We start from the raw sequence: 23,870 nt of genomic DNA on the forward strand, positions 1-23,870 counted from the left end.
GCCATTAAATCCCTCTTAGTAACCCAAAAAGCACGGACCTAAATTGGCAGATACGCTCAGTTAATTGTGTGGTGCTACAATATCCTCGAATTCACTACTCATCGTTGGTGCACTGAACTCTGTCTCCCTGCACCCGTGGGTTGGGAATCCAAACTTTGTAAACATAGGCTAGAAACCTAGTTTACAAAATAGACCCCCAGTAAACTTCAAATCTACGATTTTAGCAAGCTAGTCCTGAATACTATGATAACTTCCAATGTTGATTTATAGTACGTTGCTTTTTATTTTTAACAGTTTGTGCTTTACTTTTGTTCATAGGAGTTCAAATTTTTGGGCCATTCACGGTCCCCCTCAGTATCGCCCAATAAGCAGACTTCTGCAGCATCTTCAACAGTATTGTCGTTGTTTGAGCAGTATTGTGATGATGGAAACCCATTTGAAATTCAAGTTGACAACAAGGACGACGAGACAGAGGATGTACTAGCCTCAAATGGGGTAGGTCATATTTTCATCAGTTCTTTTTCATTAAAGCAACACTGTGAAGTCATGTTAAATGTGAAATGATTCTATAGATAGGGTGAGAAAGTTCATGTTTTTACCACATCCCTTCGACTCTCTATGTGTTTCTTCCTCATGTCTGGTATTTTGGCTGTAGCTAAGGCCTACTGATGATCTGTTTGAAATCATAACTGGTTTAATTCTAATGCTGTTGTGACTTCGTTTAAGCAACTTTCTGTACTCTAGTACAGATATGTGTTGCAGAAGTGATCAGAAACGTTCCCAGTTGCATCATACTATTTAACATGTATTTTTAGAAATAGCATGTTTTTGCAACCAGGCTACTATCCAAATTCCCAGTGTGTAACCTGGATTAAAATCCTACTTTAATGAGTACTTCTACTTGCAGATTCCTCACCTTTTGGATTTCCCAGGAGTCAGACTGAATCCAGACACTATTCAATAGCTCTCCACGCCAGTAGGGGGGTGCTGGCTCTACTTCAGCTCGAAAGCAGTGTCCTCATGATGTCACTGGAGTCATAAAGTGACGCTGTTGGCGTGCTGACTTCAGTTCCCTTTTTTCTGCACCACTAATGCGAATGTGCAGCTCAGCTCTACTCAAGAGATTTGTCTTTTTTACAAATTCAGTTTTTCAGGTGCAGTTACACTCATGCCTCCCCCTAAAACATAAGGGTTGAATCCATGTAGGAACTGTGATGAACAGATTTCCATTACAGATCCACATGAAATCTGCCTATGGTGCCTGGGATCGGACTACAATGTTAAGGCTTCAGTTCCTGTCGAAGCATGCAGCGCGCGGCCATGAGAAGATGGGAGGCCAAGACGTTCCTGACTGGTCCCTGAAGAGATCGAGACCGAGAAAGAAGACCCCGAAATCACCCCTGTTGTCTAAGACCTCAAAGTTCAGCCACAAAAAGAAGAGACAACACCACTCTTCTAAAAGTAAGTCAGCGAGACCCCAGCCTTCCCGCAGCCAACTTCTTTGGAGCCAGAACTCATAGAACAACCTAGGGGTAACCAGTGCTTGCAGCTCCTTCAGACGAAACAACAACCCAATACATACAACTGCCTGTGGCGCTGACCTTGAGGCCCCAGACCTCTCAGCCTTACCCAGGGTTCCCACCTCCAGGTACTGGTCCAGCTCTTTTTCTGAACTCCATGTTTGATGTCTTTCTTAGTTCCATGGTCCCCTCTACAGCGCCTGCTGGCCTCATGGGTCAAATGCGGCACATCTTTGTAGCTCTCCCAGCACCTCATTCTGTAGCTCCATTTGCAACTTTCCTACCAGTTCCACCTGTTACCTGGGCCCAGACTCGGCTAAGACGTCAGCACCAGCTTTAGGCATGACACGCACCTGATGCCACCACCTCTAACTAATGCATCAGGTTCCTCGCCTTTGGTGCCAGATACACTGCCTTCTCTGAGTCACAAATGACTCCACTGGCTCCACAGACTATGCCACTGGTGCTGCTATCTGCACGCTCGGCTCCCCTACTGCTGCCATCTGCACCACAGCCTACAAAACCAGACCAATTGCACCTCTCGAGTTTTCTTCAAAGCCCTTCATGAGAGGCACAATGCCACATGGAGGAGGGGCAGTGATTCTCCTGGCACTCTGATCCAAATGAGGATGATTGCTAGAATACTGATAATGGTGATGGGTAGTCCATGACCGTAGACCCAGATTCGGATAGGTCTTAGAGACACCAGTGATCTGGATACCTCTTCAAAGTGAGAGTTGTATTCCCCTGGGTAACTTCCATCTGAGGTCACAACTTACCAACCGATTGTCAAAACAGCAGCAAAAGTGTTGGTCCATCATCTCCACTCTACTGAAACAAAGGCTTTCCCCATTAAGGAAACAAAGGATAACATTCTTGCAGAACTACTTCACACTACCACCCATGCCTCTACTCCCTTTTTAACAAAGCCCTCACAGAGCCCGTTCTTGCTGTGCAGCAGAAGCCTTTGCCATCTATAGTGATTCACAGGGTTCAAGACTGTACCAGCCCCAGGTGTCCCAACCTTTCTATTGTCCCACTCATCACCAGGAAGCCTTGTGGTCTAGGCCTCATGCTTCTCTAAAGTACCTGAAGCAGTGTTCCTCACCACCCTGTCTGAGAGAATCTAGAAAGATGGAGCAATAGGCCTAGAGCACTTTTTCAGCATGCAGCATACCCCTAAAATCTCTGGTTGCAGTCTGTCTCCTGGTTTGTTACTCACAGGATCCCTGGGACATGGCCCAGGCAGTTTTGCGTAACTTACCAGATCACCTCCGTCCCCACTTTTTGGAGTTGGTGGAGGATGGGCAAGTGAATCCAAAGCAAGTAATCCATTTGCAAATGGGCATGGCAGATTCTGTTGACCAGGCCAGGAGCAATCCTGATTTGGAAGCTTTTTATAAGGAAGTGCTATCAAATCCAAATTTGCAGCATAAACGTAGTATAACATGAATGTCGATATGATTTGATCTTTATTACCTGTAGTGCTCAACCTATTTAGGGAATCTGAAAAATAGTTTGCCTAAAATCAGTTACAATGCTTATTAAAGGGCATTCCTATTTCTGTCTGATTGATTACTTAAACTTAATTCATGTTTTTAAATGGGAGAGTCAGCAATTGTAACTTTATATGAAGACTACAACTACACAATAGTCCAGGATGGGAGAGAAAATAACCTCCAGACCTTCATACACAACTGCTTGCGAGTAGTTTTGTTTTTTAGCTCTTTTTTTATCTTGAGTTTGGTGAACAGAAACAAATTCACAAAAGGTGGTGGGAGGATGCCTGCAATAAGCCTTATCACTGGAAATCTCATACAGTGGCGTTACTCCCTATCGTTTATTTTGCCCACCATGCCACCTCAGATTAGACCTAGCTATATTCAAATCAGTATTGATCCTGCTCTATTTGAAAGAGTCTATCCTGAACTTCCACCTTCTCTCTGAACTGGAACACAGGCAACCCTAGACTGGGTATAGCCCTGACAGGGGCTCTTCAGTTGGGTGTGACTCGGCTCCAGTGGCACTGTGAACATAGTCCCATACCCTTGGCCACTTAGGACATTGCATCAAACACACCAAAGGTGATGGGAGGATGCGTGTAAAAAGTCTAACCACTGGCAATCGCTCAGGGTAGCATTCCAGCCCATCGCTCTTGCCCACCCTGCCACCTCAGATTAAACCCAGCCATATGCAAATCAGTCTTGACCAGCTGTCTTGTGTTCCAGTTCAGGGAGGAGCTGACTTGGCAGTTGGGCCTGCATTGTTCCTATCGGAGCAGGATGGAGAGTGATTTGCATATGGCTGGTCTATCGCCTAATTACCGAAAGAAGCTTGATTTACTTTTTTTCTGTTTGTAATAACTCAGAAACTAAAAAGCAAATTTCGAAGCAGGAGACATGGCAACCGCTTGGCAATACTTTTTTCATTTCTATAGAATTTCGGTTTCCATTTACAGCCTTTGTTAAATGTCTTCAGTCTTTTTTCCACAGACAGTAATAAGTGTCCCTTTATTGATCTAAAGCTGTAAATAACGCTGGTCATGTTTATTTTATGTATTGATAAATAGATAAATAACAGGAACAAGCAATGTTGATGTGGTTTTCTTTTATTCCTTGTGGGATTACGGACAGCACACGGGTGAGCCTGGTGATGGTTCCAAACTTCCGCATGAACTGCCAAGATCTCGAACGCCCACCATGGAATGCTCAACTTGGTGTTCAAAACCATATGTCATAGTGTTTGTCAAAGCAGCATGCTACAATAACGTTACAACCCATAATATGAACACAACCCAACTTCCTCCTTAACAAAACACGTCTTAGAACACAACCTAATTAAATAAAATATAGATACATGTATGAAAACTAAAATACAAACACTTACATTTAAATGGTGGCCTGCCCTATAGTATGTTTCTCTAGATACCTAACCTTTAGTCCAACACATAATCCTACAGATACCTGGGATGACATGGTGCCCTCCTGCCCCTTCCCTCAGAAACATTATTTTTTAAATATTTTAATTTTATTTTCTTGGAGGTGCATCCAGAACACAAACAGCAAATAGGATATCAGAAGCATATCTCCAGTACAGAGAAAGAATAACAACAACCATGATTCCCGTCTAAGAACAGTCCAGTTCACCCGCCCTCCTCTAACTCGACATCTGCCAGTCAGAGCAACTGTATTGTATAAAGAAAGCATAGAGTCAATTTCCTCATTTCACATTACCCACGGTATGTCTTCACACATCATGTCAAGTCTCGGCCTAGTCCCCCACCCTCCTCCAGTGGCTCCAGGGAGTAGAAGTTTATCCAGCTGTTCCACAGCTTATGGAATTTTCGGGGACAGCCCTTGCTGATATGTGACATTTTCAACCACCATATACATATCCATGCTCCGCCTCCACTCCTGCAATGTCGCACTCTTACTCCCCCCTCTGTATCGGGCTAGTACTCTGATTGCCACAAAACAACAGTTTAGGCCATGGCAGGTCAATGTCATTAGGTATCCCCAGAAGGATACATTTGGGATCCAGTGGGATTGTGCTACGACTTTGCTAAGTTATCTTATAAATGTCTCCCCGTAGTCTTGAATTGGCAATCAGCTCCAAATAGTTTGGAAAAAGGAACCATCCTCTTCATGACACCTCAAGCATTGTGGGTCTTGTGTCCTTCCTATAGCGTGTAATTGCCTCCTATTGTAATACACCCTATGAGGCATTTTAAATTAGATTACTTGTAGCCTCGATTTTATTGCTACTTCCCTTGGGTACATTAGGGCTGCTTCCCAGTCGATATCCTCCAGGTCTCCCACATCCTCCACACATCTCGCTCTTAAGGAGCGTGTCAGGCATGTTATTGTTTAGGATTTTATATGTTAGGGACACTGCATCCTTTTCCAACTTCTTTGTTAGCAACCATCCTTCCATTGGAGCATACTCAGTGATTCCCTCCCCAGGTAGCCCTTCAGACTGCCAGGCATGACACACCTGAGCGTATTTCAAAAATTGGCTTAATTAATCTCAAATTTGTGCTGAAGCTAGGGAACCGGCATTGTCGCCTCCCTCTAGTAGGTCCCTATTTGGAAGATCCCAGGCTTCAAATCCTCACAATTTCCACATCTCTGGGACCCAGTTTCCCTCCCATAAGGGTGTTTCCTTTGTGGGTCTCCAATACCAACCCTGGCATTTCAAGGCATTCCCCCAGGCGCCAAGGTGACTTGGGTGGCCGGGAGAAGACACTCAATCCCTTTGCCCCCATAAAAGTAGTGCAGGCATGCCCTGCTCCCCCATTGCACCTGCTGAAGCCTAAATGTGGAGTGATCAAGTGGGGCAAACAGGTAGTCATTAACATTAATCGAATGGTCTACCCAATAATAGGCCTCCATATCGGTTAGAGGTAACTCCCATTGTACAGGTTGGGTTGTAGGGTTTTCAGAGCAATTCTGGGGTGTTTCCTGTGCCACAGAAAGGTCCGCATGTCACCCTCCAGTCTAGTGAAGATCTTCTTGGGAATCAGTAGTACGTGTTTTGTAACACATCATGCAGCTTTGGGAGTGAGATCATTGTAAACATGGCTGTGCATCTAATTATTGTTCGGGCATACCTCTTCATCTCCTCTTAGCATGCTCTCACCACCCTCCCCAAATTTCGTTCAAAACCTAGATCCCTCCCCAACATCATAAAAGTACCCATGTGTTTAAAGCCATCTTCGTGTGTCTATCCCACTCCGTGGAAGGTAGAGTACTGACATATCCCAATTAATTCGATAGCCAGAGTAACTCCTGTACTCTTCGAACAGATGGAGGAAGAGAGGCAGGGTCATAGCCGCTCCATAATGTATAGAAGGATGTCCATGTTGAGAGAAATGTTCCCCTTCACAACATCCATTCCCTGTATGTGGAAACCGCAGACTCTGGATGATCTCATACTATATAGACCTGGGATTCGATCATGAGGGCGAAGAGAAGGGGGGACAACCCTGCCTCGTAGCCCTGACAGTGGGGAAGCAGAGAGACAGCGTTCCAGTCACTGGGACAGAGGCTACCGGGGTATGATAGATTATTTTAACCCACTTCCGATAATGGGGGCCAAACCTGAACTTCACCAATATGCTGCAGAAAGGGCCAGTTTACCCCATCAAACGCCTTCTCTGCATCCAGCGCGAGGAGGATGTGTGTCTCGGGCCGGGTATTTAAGTTAATTCGTCCAATTATGCGCATCCCTTAAATTGTAATGTGTTGACCTTCCAGGCATAAACAGGGGTGTGGAATTTAATAAAGTATTTACTTGTCCAAGGGACAGGTTGCTTCTTAAAACTACTTGTCCTGTAAAAAAAATCTACTTGTCCTTAAATTATGGCAGCAATTTAATTATGTAAAAGCTCTGATAAAAGCCACTCTGATTATGCTAGGGCTGCTACTATAGTTGGGCTTGAATACTTGCAATTTCAATCCCTACTATAGCAATTTCCTTACTTTGCCACCTTTCTGCAGATCTACATACTGGGGCTGGAGGAAGCAGTAAGCAATAGTTCCAGGGCTGGAATGCCTTTGAGTCTGCAAACCTACTAACTTGCATGTTTTAAGGATTTTCACCAGCTCTTCTCTAATTTTTGCCATAATGAGAGAGGTTGGAAATTTACTCTTGACAATGGCAGAAGTAGAAGTTTATCCAGGGTTGGGAAAAAAGTGGTTGGAGGAAATGTGAACGTGTAAACGCTCAATAGATTTTCAATGTGAGCAACTCTACAAATGCATATTTGCTGGGGCTAACATACAGTTCACAAATAATTTCTGGGAGTACGATTTCCTGATCTACGTCTGTAAATTCTTGTGAATTTATGAAAGCCACTAATTCAAAGACATACCATAGGTGCACTTTTGTGACTTTCTTAAAAAATTGGGTCGATAATTAGGGCTGGTATTAACAAGGACATTTTGGCCCTCATTACAACCCTGGCGGTCGGTGATAAAGCAGCGGAAACCACTCAGACAGACAGCCACTTTAACACACCGACCGCCATGGCGGTAGCAACAAGCACTGCAGCGGTAACCGCCAACAGCCTGGTGGAAGACAATGACACTCTATTATGACAAGCTTATCCACCACCTTTTCCGGGGCGGTACTAACGACATCAAAAGCACTGCAGAAACAGTACACAGAAGGCAAAGGACTCACCCCTGGAGACACAAGGAAGAACCATGCCTCCATGGAGCCCGAGTTGCAGGTGTTCCCCATGCTCGTTTATCTCCTTCTTCACTATGATCACCAATGCCTGAGGAGATGACCACAGTGAGTATTGCCGCCTAGCACACAGGGGAAGAGGGGAGGAAAACGAGAGTGACACACACATGCAACACCCCACCCCCAACACCATACACATAACCAGATGCAGTAACATTACATATTCACCCCGTACCCGTCAGGAATAATACAAGGACAAAAGGAATTGATTAAAGTGTGTGTAATAAGGTAAAAGTGTAGAAAATCGTGCTCCAAAATCAAAACAGTATATACATATATACAAATGGAGGGACACTGCCTAGTCCACAATGTCCATGGACCACAGGGCCATGTCACATAGGCCAAGGCCCCACTTGACTCCTGCAACAACACAGAGAGAACACCGCTGGCATCAGGTCGAAAATACACAGGCACCTCAGGGGGACGGGGAACCGGGGGCACCTCCGCCAGAAGATGGTACAACACCACTGGTCCTGGAGGGGGCTACATGCCCTGTGCGATGTCCTGGGGAGTGCAAGGCCACAGTCTCTCAAGTGGGTGGTTTGCCCACTGCTTGGTTCCGGGGAGTGCAAAGGCACAGTCTCTCAAGTGGGTGGTTTGCCCACTGCTTGGTCCTGGGGAGTGCAAAACCACAGTCTCTCAAGTGGGTGGTTTGCCCACTGTTTGGTTCTGGGGAGTGCAAAGGCACAGTCTCTCAAGTGGGTGGTTTTCCCACTGCTTGGTCCTGGGGAGTGCAAAGCCACAGTCTCTCAAGTGGGTGGTTTGCCCACTGCTTGGTCCTGTGGGAGTTCAAGGCCACAGTCTCTCAAATGGGTGGTTTGCCCACTGGTTTAGGCGGGGGCCTTGTGCCCAGTGTGCTTCATCCTGGCAAGGATGGGGTGAGTGGATGGTTTCTTCCACTGGTTTTGGAGGGGGCCTGGTGCCCAGTGTGATTCATCGTGGCAAGGATGGGGTGAGTGGATGGCTTCTTCAGCAGGTTCTTTAGGGGGCCTGGTGCCCAGTGTGCTTCATCCTGGCAAGGATAGGGTGAGTGGATGGCTTTTTCCACTGGTTCTGGATGCAGCACTTGGGGAGTGCAATGTCACATCCTCTCAAATGGGTGTCATACCCACAGGATTTGCAGGGTCCAGGACACAATTTGGGTGGAGGGGGCACGGACACAGTGGGAGAAGACACAGGGGACTTGTGCATGGATGTGGGGGTGGTGACTGCCAGTGAGGGGTGTGTAGTGATAGGCGTGATGGTGATGGGGTAGTGGATGAGGATGTAGTGCATGCAGGTGTGAGTAGAGATGCTACAAGGAGGGTGGTGGACGACTGGGAGGAGTGGTACACAGTGGAGGCAGTGGATGTTAGCATGTCTGCATCTGGATGGTGTTTGTGTGAGTGCCTGTGGGATGATGTGTGGTTCTTGTGTTTGCCTGAGCCACGCCGGTGTTGTCTTGGGTGCATGCTGGTCTGAATGTGTGCTTGGATGGGCTGGGGTTGACGAGAATGGGACTGGGTAGAGGAAGTTGGAGAGGGGAGGCTAGAGACATGGACAATGGCTGCCATCAGTGAGGAGGCCAGAGCCTGGATTGATCTCTGTTTGGTCTCCATGCCACAGTGAATGCCCTCCAGGAATGCATTTGTTTGTTGCAAATTGCCTGCCAGCCCCTGGATGGCATTCACAATAGTTGAATGCCCAACAGAGATGGATCGCAGGAGGTCAATAGCCTCCTGACTCAGGGCAGCAGGGCTAACTGGGGCAGGGCCTGAGGTGCCTGGGGCGAAGGAGATGCCCACCCTCCTGGGTGAGCGGGCACGGGAAACTCGCTGAGGGGCTGCTGGGAGGGCGGTGCTGGTACGGGGTGGCGGCAGTACCTGTAGTTGGGGTGGGCACAGAGGTGTCCGCCACCAGCGGGGAGCTTCCATCTGAGGAGGTATCACTGTCAGAACTGTCCCCTCCTGTCTCTGCTGTGGTGCTCCCCACACCCTCCATCCCACTGGTACCATCACCGTTGGTGGATTCGGCCTCATGGGCCATGTGGGATGCAGCTCCCTTCGTCGCTGGTGCCACTGCTCCTCCGCCAGATGATGCTAGTGCACATAAGGGCAGGGTGACAAAACAAAAAGGGGCTGCTCCAACAACACCGTTGGCGTACACAGCACCCTCACACAGGGACCAGGCCTACGCACTATGCAATGCACTACCAGTCACAATGCTAGTCACCAGCCGAAGGACAGGAATACCTAACGCCAATAGCAGCATACCTGATACCCACAGACCCCTGCCCAGTAGTGGATACCTACTAGCTTTGTAGGAGGTGGTGTTCATCAGCCCCTGCCCAACATGGGACCTACCCTGCAATGTCCGGCCTGGCCTAGGGGACCCACAGGCCCACATCCCCCACCCGTAGACCATCCCACCTCGCGCAAGTAGTAGATTTGGAAACTGTACTCATCCCCTTGTGGCTGCTGTGATGGCCTCAAGCACCCATCCAGCTCCGGATTGGCCACCACCAGTATGCGGAACATGAGGGGGGTCAGGGTTCGACAGGCACCCCTTCCTCGTTGGGAGGCCATCCCCAGCTGGGCCTCTGCCATCTTCCTTGCCCAGCGTCTCAGGTCCTCCCACCGTTTCCGACAGTGGGTGCTCCGCCTGCCGTAGACCCCCAGGGTCTGCACGTCCTTGGCGATGGCAGGCCATATACCCTTTTTTTGATGGGCGCTGACCTGCAGAAAAATAAATATAGAAAAAGGTATCAGCCATACCATCCAGCCTGTTACACTCATGGCCCACCATAGCCCTCCCATTTCCTTATGCACAGACATTGCCCACCATACATGCAGCACTCTGCCCAGGACCCTTCCACCAACCCCCTCCCCCCTTCCATGAGGCCCTCACACACAGCCCTACAGTCATTCTTGCCCCATGCATTGTGCTCAGAGTGTGCTCACCTGTTGGTCTGGAGGCCCATACAGCATTCGGTACTGGGGTAAGACCCCATCCACCAGTCTCTCCAACTTCGCAGCGGCGAAGGCAGGTTCCCTTTTCCCAGTGACTCGAGCCATGGTCGGTTCCAGACACAGGTCACAGCAGCACTTGCAGTGTAGGTCCTCTCCTGTTGAATGTCAGCTAGCAAGTGAGAGACCTGATAGAAAATGGCGGTCACGTCCGCGGTGGTGTGTACCGTCACCGCTGGCGTACTTCACCATTGGCCACTGTAACCCATAGGGCCCAATGACAACCAATGAGGAGTTGCACAGCGGTACTCGACCGCCTCCCGCAGCGGCACACAACGTCAGTGGCATTGCCTCATTTCCGCATGTTCATCCACACAGGACAGAGGGCCGCCATTTCAGGGGGGGGTGCAGGCCATGGCACCTAACTGTGTCACAGTACACATAGGCACCATTTGGGCCTATCCAAAAACATACTGTTACTGTCACAATATGCAATACAGTGTACAGTTTGGAAATGTGGAATACTGACCAGCTGCTCACTCTTTTTTCCCCCCTAGAGTACAGCCGCTGTAGATGAATAGGAGATGGAGACATCCCCTTGTACTGACCCCTGGTGGACTTGTCAACAATGGAGGACAGGCACATTATCCTCACTTATTGGCTGGACAGGGCCACAATCACAGAGCATGTACCCAATTGTAGCCAGACCTGTTATCTGCTATCCGTCACCCCACTGGGATCCCCACTCTTGTGCAAGTCCTATCTGTGCTCCATTTCTTGGCAACTGGTTCTTTCCAAGTGACAGTGGGCTTGGCAGCAGGGATGTTTCAGCCAGTGTTCTCAATAGTGCTGACCAGAGTGTTGTCTGCCCTGATTAAACACATGCACAACTACATCGTTTTCCCCGAGCTGGAGGATTTGGCCACAGTGAAAGCTGACTTCTATGCAATGGGACATATCTCCAACATTATTGGGCTATTGACGGTACGCATATTGCATTTGTGTCCCCCCGGAGAAATGAACAGGTGTTCAGAAATCAAAAGAGCTTTCATTCCATGAATGTGCAGGTAGTGTGCCTGGCGGAACAGTACATCTCCCACGTCAATGCTAAGTATCCTGGGTCTGTGTATGATTTATTCTGAGGAATATGTGATGGCTCAACTCCAGAGGCACCTAGTGTGGCTAGTAGGTGAGCCCATGGTTCCAACCCAGTATATGTTGGTGTATGGGTATGGTGTTGGCCCTAAGGGTTATTGTTTGGCTAACAGGTATCCATCGATATTTGCAGGTGACTCTGGTTACCCCAACCTCTCATGGCTACTGACCCCATGAGGAATCCCAGTTCAAGGGCAGAGAAACGTTACAATGAGGCACATGGGCAAACAAGAAGAATAATCAAGAGGACATTCGGCCTCCTGAAGGCCAGGTTTCTTTGCCTCCATCTAACAGGTGGTTCCCTGTGCTACTCACCCAAGAAGGTGTGCCAGCTCATCGTGGCATGCTGTATGTTGCATAACATTGCCTTGAGATGCCAGGTGCCTTTTCTGCAGGACGATGAGGCTGGAGATGGGCATGTGGCAGCAGTGGACCCTGTGGACAGTGATGAAGAGGAGGCAGAGGATGAGGATGAGGACAACAGAACATCAATGATACGACTGCTTTCAGTGACACACAGGTAAGACACTGTAACTTCACCTTCCATTGACAGTTTTGTCTTGGACATTGTACATGGCAGGCTGATTTTCCCACTACTACGGCCACTTACTGTACCCTTTGGCATCTCTATTTTCAGATATCTGTGCCCCACTCTGGCTCCTGGTGTGCTTACTGCTGCCAACTACAGGTCATACCGATGTATACATTACTGTACAGTTGAATTGCAAAGTTTACAGCTTGTTAAACGTATACATATTCCAATCAAGTGACAGACTCCATACTTGTATTTGTTCCAAGGGTGTTTATTTAGCTGCTAATAAGTGGAGGGGGTATTGCAATGGGATGGGTTGCTGATGGAGGAAAGTCGAGGGTAGAGTCCAGTCTGTTGGTATCAAAGGTGCATTGTCCAAGGGGGCATAGGAAGTGGAGCAATGGCAGTTCAAGGTGGACAGTGTGACTGAGTGGGACACAAGGGTGACATTCAGGAGAGTCTTTTTTCCTGGCGGGGGTCTTGGCAATGTTCTCTGGCTTCTGCCTGGATCACAGTGACTGTTTGCGGGCGGTTCTCCTTCTGCAGGGGGAGGGATGGTGGTGGCCTGTTGTTCCTGTGGCGGGGCCTCCTGTCCACTAGCGGCAGCGGAGGTGGAAGGCTGTTCATCGTTTTGGCTAGTGTCAGGGGCCCGTTGGTGTGCCACTGCCTTCCTCATGGTGTTGGCCATGTCTGCCAGCACCCCTGCAGTGGTAACCAGGGTGGTGTGGATGTTCTTCATGTCCTCCCTGATCCCCAGGTACTGTCCCTCCTGCAGCCGCTGGGTCTCCTGTAACTTGTCCAGTATCTGGCCCATCGTCTCCTGGGAATGGGGGTATGCTCCCAAGATGTAGGTGAGTGCCTCCTGGAGAGTCGGTTCCCTGGGCCTGCCCTCCACCTGTCGCACAGCAGTCCTCCCAGCTTCCCTGTTGTCCTGTGCCTCTGTCCCCTGAACCGTGTGCCCACTACCACTGACTCCAGGTCCCTGATCGTCCTGTGTTTGTGGGGTGGCTTGGGGTCCCTGTAGTGGTGGACACACTGCTGATTGATGTGTCCTGGGGACAGTGGTATGGGCCCACTGTGTGGGTGCTGTTTCCTGAGGGGGGCAGCTCTGTGGTGGTATGGGACTGTGCCTGGGTTACCGACAGTCCAGAGGTCCCTGATGGGCCAGGTTGGTCATCCAGATCCAGGCGTCCAGAGCTGCTGTCATCACTGTGTGGCCTCTTCTTGGGGGGCCTGATTGTTGCTGGCACCTCCTCTCTGGGGACGTTGGATGGGGAACCTGTGGGGATGTAAATGCAGTCTTAATGTTTCTGTGCGTGCCATCTTGTGCATGGGTGTGTTGCCCTCTATGGTTGTTATTGCCCTGTCAGCTTAGCCTTCTGTGAGTAGTGATTTGGTGGGCTAGGTGATTCTGTCTAGTTTGCATGTTTTAGTGATGTGTGTCCATGCTGGTCTGTGATGGGGGTCCGTGCATTGGTGTTACATGCAGGGCTTGTTATTGGGATGAGTGGGTTGTGATGGTGGGGTGTATGTGAGGTGGTGGGGTGATAGGGGTGGGAGTGGGGGTATGTGGTGGCATGCAGGTAGGGGGGTGATAGTAATAGAGATTGACTTACCAGAGTCCAGTCCTCCTGCTACTCCTGCCAGGCCCTCAGGATGCATGATTGCCAGGACTTGCTCCTCCCATGTTGTTAGTTGTGGGGGTGGAGGTGGGGGTCCACCACCTGTCCTCTGTACTGCTATCTTGCTGCCACGGAACACACCTTCCCCTGTAGGTCATGCCACCTCTTCCTGATGTCATCCCTTGTTTTTGGGTGCTGTCCCACGGTGTTGACCCTGTCCAGGATTCTCCGCCATAGCTCCATCTTCCTAGCAATGGATGTCTGCTGCAACTTTGATCGGAATAGCTGTGGCTCTACCTGGGTGATTTCCTCCACCATGACCCTTAGCTCCTCCTCTGAGAACCTGGGGTGTCTTTGCGGTGCCATGGGCGTAGTGTGAGGGTGTGTGGGGTGATGTGTTGGGGTGTGTGCTGTAAGGTGCATGGACGGTGTATGGGTGATGGTGTTTAGTGGCTCTAGTTCTGTGGGTGCTCTTGGTCTGTCTCTCTCAGTTGGCAATATTTTTGCATCGTAAGGGGTTGGGGTATTGTGTGTGGGTGTTTTATAGTGTTGTAGGTGTGGTGTGTGTATGTGTGTCAGGTGTGTGTAGTTTGGATTGTCCAATGTGGTGGTGTTTTGTTAGGTTGTGTGTATTTGGAGCGCAGCGGTATGTACCGACAATGGTTTACCGCTATTGAATGTCCGCTGCGGTGATTCGTGGGTCATAATGCTGTGGGTGTAGTTCTGTTGGTGTACCGGTGTGGGTTTTGGTACCGCCAATTTAACACTGACCTTGTCTACGATTCTCCGCCATAGCTCCATCTTCCTAGCAATGGATGTCTGATGCACCTGTGATCGAAATAGCTGTGGCTCTACCCGGATGATTTCCTCCAACATGACCCTTAGCTCCTCCTCTGAGAACCTGGGTTGTCTTTGTGGTGCCATGGGTGTAGTGTGAGGGTGTGTGGGGTGATGTGTTGGGGTGTGTGCTGTAAGGTGCGTGGACAGTGTATGGGTGATGGTGTTTAGTGGCTCTGGTTCTGTGGGTGCTCTTGGCCTGTCTCTCTCAGTTGGCAATATGTTTGCGTTGTAAGTGGTTGTGGGTATTGTTTGTGGGTGTTTTATATTGTTGTGGGTGTGGTGTGTGTATGTGTGTCAGGTGTGTGTAGTTTGAATTGTCCAATATGGTGTTTTGTTACGTTGTGTGTATTTTGAACGCAGCGGTATGTACTGCCAATGGTTTACCGCTGCTGAATGTCCACTGCAGTGATTCGTGGGTCATAATTCTGTGGGCGTAGTTCTGTTGGTGTAACTGTGTGGGTTTTTGTACCGCCAGTTTAACACTGACCTTTGGGCTGGTGGGCTTGTGTGTGTGTCTGTATAGTGACGGATTGGTATGTGTGTGTCATAATATGGGTAGCGGTAATCCTCCGCTGCGGCGGTCGGCATGGCGGTAAGCGGGACTTACCGCCAATGTCATAATGAGAGTGTAGTTTTTATTAAACTTCTGTTTCTCTCTGTCTATCTGCTTCCTTTACCGTGAGTGATCTCATTCTACTCTTCTACAAGGAGCATATTGGCACACAAAGTAGTTTTGTTCAATGCCAGGAACTACTGTGGCAATTAGTGGTGTAACTAAACTAGACGGCCCCCCCCCTGCAAAGAACGTGGAGGGCCCTCTCCCAGACTCACTCAGGGTAGATGCCGTGCTGAAGGGCCCCCTGGAGGGGGGCTGTGGGGGCCTTTGTTACACCACCGGTGGCACTGTGTGCTTTTTGAGAAAAAAACCTTTTTTTTCCCCTTTTGCCAGTGTTTGTTAAAGTGGTGAGGGCCTGGCAGCCCCCACAACAAAGTGTTGCAAAAGCCATGTCAAAACAAGACACACATTGACAAAACCAAAAGCCTTAAAAATAAAAATAAAATAAAAAAAAAATAAAGTTGGATCTTTTGGATTTACCAGTGATTGTTTATTTTCGTGCTTCCCATAATCTTATTAAAAATGGTTACACTGATTTACCATAAGGAATATTTTTGGGAAATACTAGCATGCATCAACACACTTTACTAAATGATGCTTCAAAGAAATAGCACCTACAATTTTTTAGTAGCAAAACTTAATTATTTCCTACTTGCATTTTCTTCTAAACGTTTTATTTTGAAAGCAAAGAATCATCACTGTTGCTTAAACACTTCTGCAAACATTTGAATCTAATCAAAGAGCATTGTGGGAGCATTATACTTAGCCACGTATTGTTAAACTTTTCAAACGTTTGCACACACTTTTTTTCTTTTTACTGGAACCACTGTCAGCAGTGCAATATGACCTTAAAGCGTTTATTTACAATGCTCACCCTAATAATGAAGGCTTCTCATTAATGAACCATAAATACAAGTTCCAACAGTATTAAATTATGGACACACATATTACCTCAACTGCAGACAGTTCCCTTCTCTGTAAACTGGCAGCCTAAGGGTTTGTGCTGCAGGGTGTTGTGCCTACTTATCCAAAGGACAAAATAAACATGAAAACTTGTTGCCCTTGACCCCAAGCAATATGTCCTGGATGTCGGGCGATATGAATTCCGCATCCCGGCATAAAGCCCAACTGATCTCTGGAATCAGGGGCGTCATAACCTGTAGGAGACTGGTGACCAGTTTTGTGGCCAAATAGCTTGACTTCGACATTGAGTAGTGAAATCGGGCAGTATGAGTCACAATGCTCTTTGGGTTTCCTGTGTTTGTTTAGCCCTACTGTGACAGGCCACCTGAGACATAGTGGGAGAGTGTCCAGCTGACCAGCCTCTACTAACATATTGAGCAAATATGGCCGGAGCAGTTCGATAAGCCCTTAAAGAATTCTGCAGTAGTCCCGTTGGGGCCCGGTGTCTTATTGAATTTTAAGCTTGCCGTGATGGCTTGGGCCTCCGCCAATATAATGTCATCCTCCAGCGCCTCTGCTTCCAGCACAAGGTTGTTTACCAACTCCATGTATTTTGCAAAGAATGGTTCGTCATGCAGTAGCCTAGATCTATAAAATTCCTCTTAGTGATGTTCAAAGGCCTCAGTGATGGCTTCATTAGTAAGAAAATATTTGCCCCCTTGTTTCACTATCTGGTTTCTCATCTAACCTCCGCTTCTTCCTGCATAGCCACACCAGGAGCTTCCCGGTCTTGTATTCTGTGTCATACAACCAGTGGAGTGTTGCTAGCATTTGTTTCTTTGCCCCTTCTTGTGCTAGCTCTTGGTACTCAGGCCTTAGGCGTTCCAACTGTGTAAGTCTCGGGAAGTCTAGCCCAGGACCTGCGTCTCTCATAGGCTCTAAAAGATTATTCTCCTTCCCTCTGAAACATTGACCACCTCACCAATTCCTGTAGAAAGAATGTCCTTAATGTTATCTTCACTTTGATCTTAGACCACAAGTTTGTCTACTTTTGTGGTTGGAAGTGCACCATACCTATTTGGATCCCCTCCTTCTTGATATGGTAGCCCCGAGCTAGTAACTTTAACTTTACCTGGGTTGTCTATACCAGACTCATGTTTTAAACTCTAGCCCTCCTCTTCGGGCTCCCTATTGAAGGACACCTCTTTGGAGGCCTCACCAATTACTCTTGTTTGCAATCCATCCATTTTGCTGACAATTGCAGCACTGAACTTGCTCCACCACTTCCAATTTCCCACCAAATGAGCATGTTTAGATATTTTCACTTCCTGAGTGACTGCAAAGAACTTAGATTTGTTACATTTTTGGGCATTTTAAGTTTTTTACCACATCCCCCAGTTGGACATCTACATCTCCCACACGGATCAAAGTGCAAGTAACTCGCAGCTGTTTTCTCTAACACCCAGTTGGGTGACAATTTGGACAAGGAATGCCTACACCTAAGCAGTACAAATAGGGACACCCCTGTTGTAGCATGTGTTGTGTTGCAATAGCTCCATAGCCTTTCTTGTACTGCAGTCATTACATCTACCCCAGATAATAGTGATTTGAATACTCTCCTTCAACATTTTGTTCACTCATTCAGCCATTGCTTCGGGGACTATACAATACCACTAATAAGTGTCTGATCCTAAATACCTTCAGAAATGTCAGCATGAAATTAGTTTTGAACTGAACCCCATTATCCGTAACCAATTCTTGTGGTACTTCTTCTCTTCTGAACAAACTTGATAAAAATCCAATAACTGCATGAGTGTTAGGCTCCCTCATGAATCTGCCCTCCAATGATTTTGAAAAATAATCCACCACCACCAAAGCTTACCTCATGTTCACTGGCAAGCTATACATTGGGCCAATACAATCCTTATGTAATGAGTTAACAGCTTTGCTACAGTCAGTGCAATTTCCCAGAACTACCTTGATCTCATTTTCTGGCCTGGGCTTGCTTGTCAAGCCTACATGGCCTTGGTGAGCCAAGTTCAACAATCTCGTCCTCAACTATACTGGAGGTATTAATATTATCCAAATTGCCCTCCAGTAAGAGTTCATCTTTGACCTTTAAATAAGGTTTGAACACTTCAGTAACCTTTCTCTCATGAGACCAACCACTGCTGATGTACTTCCTGAGAGTTTTCTGACACATATCCTTTTTCGAATAAGAATTCCACTCTTGGAGTTAAAATGGACCTGCTGCAACCACTATACCATCAACCCTTCCTACAACCCATTCAATGTCTTCATCACTGGGATCCATATTGCTAATGCCTACTGGGCACCTGGAAAGGAAGTGAGCGCTAGCCTTTTTTGCACCGAGAATGTGTATAACTTTAAAGTTGAATTTAATCATTCTTGACAGCAATCTGACTAATCTGGGACTGGCTCGATTTAAGTTACTTCCTGATAATAAATATATTATTAGCTTGTGATCAGTTAGAAGTGAAAACCCCTTTCCCACAAGTATGTTGAGAAATGTTTGGTGGCCCACACACACACCAAGACTTTGTGTTCTATTGATTTGTAATTGTGTTCTGTCGATGACAGACATTTTGAAGAGAACGCTCAAGTGTTTTCTTTACCATCTAGTAGCTGAGTGAGAACAGCACCCAGTCCTAAGCCACTATCGTCAGCCATTACTACTGATTCTACGTTATCTCTGAATGTAGTAACCGCAGGAGCCTCTACTGTCAATATTTTCAGGTTTACAGAAACCTCACGTTCTGTGGCACCCCAATCATATTTCTCACCTTTGCGCTACAATTTCCTGAGGAGATTGGTTTGTATAGCAAATCTGTCTTTGAAACGAGAATAATATTCACACATCCCTAAAAAGGACCTTAGTAGTTTTCTGTTCACAGGTTCTGGAATTGCTTTAATGGCATTCACTAAATCGCTGTTAGGTTCAATGCCTGCCCCTGATAGAACGTGTCTCAGATATTATACTTCTGGCACCACAAACCAGCAGGCCTCTTGCTTCACCATAATCCCATGTTCTTGTAATACACCCAAACCTTCACTCTACAGTCTCAGGTGACTCTTCATCATCAGTGAATACCAGAATGTCATCTTGGTAGGCCATCAAGTGTTTACCCTTCCCAAAATGTTTGAACATTAGCTTTTGAAAAACTGACGCCACGGAACCTAAGCTAAAACGGCAACCATAACAATCTATAAGTGCCAAAAGAGGTATTAAATGCAGTTAAGGACTTTGATTTCTCATCCAACTCCACATGGTGATATGCCGCCTTACAATCTATGGTGGTAAATACCTTGGCACTTCCCAGCTGCACCAGCATTTCTGAATTTTGGGAAGTGGAAAGCAGTTCACCAAAATATTCTTATAAAGAGACCTAAGATCTTTCATGTTTGAACCCTTTGAACAAACCTAAATGGTCTGCAAATAGCGGCACGTGTCTGCATGACATCTCATCCAATCAGTGGGAAGTGCATGACTGATGAGGTGTATCAATTCAAGAGATGGGGCACTCTCTACCAGATCTCAAAACCATACCAGACACCCTTTGATCTTTCCACCCAAGTATATTGTACTTCTTGACCCTGTATACTTTGGTGGCAATCAATCTGTCCTTTAAAATAACAGCTTCAGGAAAATAACCCATGATATCAATGGTAGTGCCCCCAAACGCCACAGAACATATGTCAGGCGGACTTAATTTAGTGGCACCCCACTCTTTAAAAAAGTCTCTGCAATTATGGTAACTGAGTCCACAGTGATTTCTACTTAAACATTATCTACTCCCACTTTGCTCATAGGATCACCACCACCCATGGCAACATTTTTTTGTGTTCTGAGAATTTTAATAGACAAACCTACCCTCCTATCAAAAATGTTCTGTATCCTCAACATGCCTTCTATGCGGACTGTCCTCATTAACAAATGCAGCCTTTCAGAATTCGTACACATTCTGGCAAGATGTCCACCTTTCCTGTACTTTGGACATGTTTTCCCAACTGCTGGGCATCATTTGGCATTTGCCAAGTGTGAGTTTGAACCGCATCTAAAACATGATTGATTGGAACTTGAAAGTGTTTTTCTGAATGTTTTGTTGTATTTTTTTAAGAATATGGGGTTGACTTGCTCAACTTCAATTAAACTTATGTTTGTGTTCAGTTCTTTTAAGACCATCACTCATCTTTCTGTCCCATTGTGATTTCTAATGTATCTTGAAGATTGGGTTTTCAACAGCACAGCAATTTCTCTTGGATGCATTTATCATTTCAGTTAAGCACAATTTGACACTGAAAACAATTGTGAATATTTCCATCAAAGTTGCAAGTGCCCTTATTTTCTCCAGAAAATGGTCTTCTGTCTAATGTTGTAGTTGCCTACATGAAACAAAATCTACGGTGTTTCACAGTTATACTGTTGTCATCTTGGTTGTGGAGTCTAATTGCAGCCTCTATATAAACACCCCATTCCGCTTTAGGCGGTTGAATGGCAGGTGGCAAATGGTCAAAGATTCTTTGTTCCTCAGCTCCTAAACAGTGTAAAGTAATGCCAGTTTTCTTGTGGAATTGAATTTTGATCCATCAATAGCAATAAAGTTTTTAACCACTGTTTCCACTTCAACTTATGTACGTCAGGTTCTGCTAAACAGAATGTTGGAATATTTGCATTGTGAAAATCAATGTCTTAAAGTAAATGTCTAGATTACAAGTAATTAATGTATTGAAACTAGTGCTGAATAACAAGTAAAGGTGGCAGAAAATATAAGTATACATACAGGATTAACTAGTGGAGAAATCAATCCCACCATCTGAGAATTTGACCGATCAGGAACCTTTTTTAAATAAGCCAGTTATGTAGATGTTGACCTTGAGGTACTCTTTGAGAAGAGATGTCAAGGCTGCACTTCAGAAGATGAAGCAGGATGCAAGTAGATCATAAACTGATTAGTAATTTTTTTTTTAAACTGTGGCGTGAAAAATCACGAGGAGAAGCCAACCGACGCTCGTGAAACAAATGCAGCATCCACTCGGTGTTCCTGGAAAACAAAGGAAGCAGATCGTTGCGTGCATTCTAACAGCCAGGATGCTTGCCGATTAAATATTCAAAATTCACAAATGCACTAACGCTTAGTCCGTGAACTCACACGCAGAGAATAAGCGCAGAAAAGGTAGAATAACGCTAATGATGAAAGGGAGAAAAAAACAAGTCGGGTGTGGTGCAGTATAGCACAAACTGAAGCAGTCTCACCACTGCCCGAAGTCTTGGACCCTCCTGCCAGACACAACATGCCTCTCGCCTTGACAGCGTGAGCTGCTCCAGCACCTCTATTCATGCTGGAGGCCGCCTCTGACAGCATGAGCCTTTCCAGCACCCCTGCATACATTGGAGGTCCCTTGTCAGTGAGGCCGTGAAGTTGCTGTCCGTACACAATCAGTCAACATAGAGAAATCCCACAGCTCGTCGCCAATTTATGTTGTATTTTGACATATAAATATCAGGAACAAGCAATGTTGATATAGTGTTCTTTTATTCCCTGTGGTATATGGACAGTGCACGGGTGAGCCTGGTGATGGTTCCAGACCTCTGTATGAAGTGCTGGGGTCTCGAACGCCCACCATGGAACAGTTAACATAGTGTTCCAAACCATATGTGATAGTGTGAGTCTAAGCAGTATGCTACAATAATATTACAATTCATAATATGAACATAACAGTTTCATGTGCTTTTGAAGTTACGCAGTAAGTTGTGAAGTGTTGGAGTTTAACATGACTGCAGTTGATGGCTGCTGCAGGCTGGTTTGTTGTAACAATATGCTGGACTTCATACAGGAAAAAGCAAGCACAGTAATGATAGTTTATGCTCTTTCTTCCATTTCCTAGTATGAATCAGATGAATTGGAAAAGAGTGCATATCAGGAATATGACAGTGATAGTGACATTGCTGAAGAACTGAAGCGAGATTTTGTGGATGAGCAGACGGGAGACGTGCCCGTTAAGAGGTACATATTTCAGTTTTTTACGTCATTTAAATGTGCTATTAGGTGAAAATAAACATGCTACAGTAATCAGGTCATTCACTTGTGCTGGAAATAACCATGTTCATCCTGCATAACAAGTGATAATCATAAACTTAAGAATATCTCCATGCACAGGCAGAATCTCAGAACACCATAGTAAATGCCTGTGGACTATCAATATTTCATCATTGTTTTCAGTTTTTAACAAAATGAGCACAGTAAAATAAAAACTTGTTAGTAATCATAATGTAAAACTTTCTGGATTCTCCTCCTGTAGTCATTTTATTTCATAACAAGTATTGGCAGCGTCAGTATGTCCTGTATGTGCAAGAGCTATAGCCTTTTCCCAATGTGGGTTTAAACCTTGTTGTATACCAGCGTGGCTTGTTTTAGGCCTCGCTGAAAGTTAATGGCGTAGATGAGAGTGGCGTGGAATGTTGTATAATAAAATGACGTAGAGAGGAGCAGAGTGTCGTAGAGCAGAGTGGCATAGCCTGTTGTGGAGTGACATAGAGTGGAGCGAGGGGTTGTGGATTGTCATTGAGTAGAGCAGATTAGAGTGGCATACAGTGGAGGGGCATAGAGTGGAGCAGGGTGCCATTGAGTATCATATAGTGGGGTGGCATAGAGTGGAGTAGTGTGTCGCAGAGTGGAGTAAAGTGGCATGGTGTGGCATAGAGGGAGTTGCATAGAAGGAAGAAATGTGATGTGGAATGGCATACAGTGGCATAGAGTGTTGTAGAGTCAAAGGGCGCAAAGTGGAGTAGTGTGTTGTGGAGTGAAATGTTGGAGAGTGGAGTAGAGTGGCGTAGGATGATATAGAGATGTGTAGAGTGGAGGGGTGTAGAGTAGAATGGAGTGGCCTAGAGTGTTGTATAGTGCCGTGGAATAGAGTGGATTAGCGTTGAGTGGAGTAAAGTGGCGTAGAGTGTAGTAAGGTGGAGAGGCATAGGATCGAATTAAGTGTTGTAGAGTGGAGGGGCGTGGAGTGTCATAGAGTATTGCAGAGTGGAGCGCTGTGTAGTGGAGTAAAGTGGTGAAAAGTGTATTAGAGTAGAATAGCATAGACTGGAGGGTCATAGTGTCATCAGGAGAGTGGAGTTGCATACAGCGGCATAGAGTGGAGTAGTATAGACTGGAGTGTTGTTAAGTTGAGTGACATAGAGCAGAGTGGTGTAGAGTAAGGTGTCATAGAGTGAAGAAAGAGCATGGAGAAAAGTGGCTTGGAGTATCGTAGAGTGGCATAGAGTGTAGTAGAATGGAGTGGTGTTGTGGAGTGTTAGAGAGGAGTAGAGTGGCTTAAACTGAAGTGGCATAGTGTTTTGTACAGTGGAGTAGTATGGTGTAGGGTAGAGTGGCTTAAAGTGTAGTGTTGTAGAGCAGAATAGAGTGGAGTGGCATACATTTTGAGTATGTATGGTGTGATAGTATACTGCCATTACAG

General features: G+C 46.4%; 1 protein-coding gene across 2 annotated transcripts in view; it reads left to right on the forward strand.

Moving 5' to 3' along the window:
* Positions 1-23,870, forward strand: part of VPS50 (VPS50 subunit of EARP/GARPII complex) — an 880,308-nt gene that overhangs the window by 378,288 nt on the left and 478,150 nt on the right. For both annotated transcript variants that reach the window (XM_069211661.1, XM_069211662.1), the window contains exons 18-19: positions 319-495; positions 22,290-22,408. In XM_069211661.1, coding sequence (XP_069067762.1) covers positions 319-495; positions 22,290-22,408 — 296 coding nt within the window. The remainder of the gene's footprint in view (positions 1-318; positions 496-22,289; positions 22,409-23,870) is intronic.

This window comes from Pleurodeles waltl, chromosome 10, assembly GCF_031143425.1.
Source record: "Pleurodeles waltl isolate 20211129_DDA chromosome 10, aPleWal1.hap1.20221129, whole genome shotgun sequence".
Taxonomy (NCBI): domain Eukaryota; kingdom Metazoa; phylum Chordata; class Amphibia; order Caudata; family Salamandridae; genus Pleurodeles; species Pleurodeles waltl.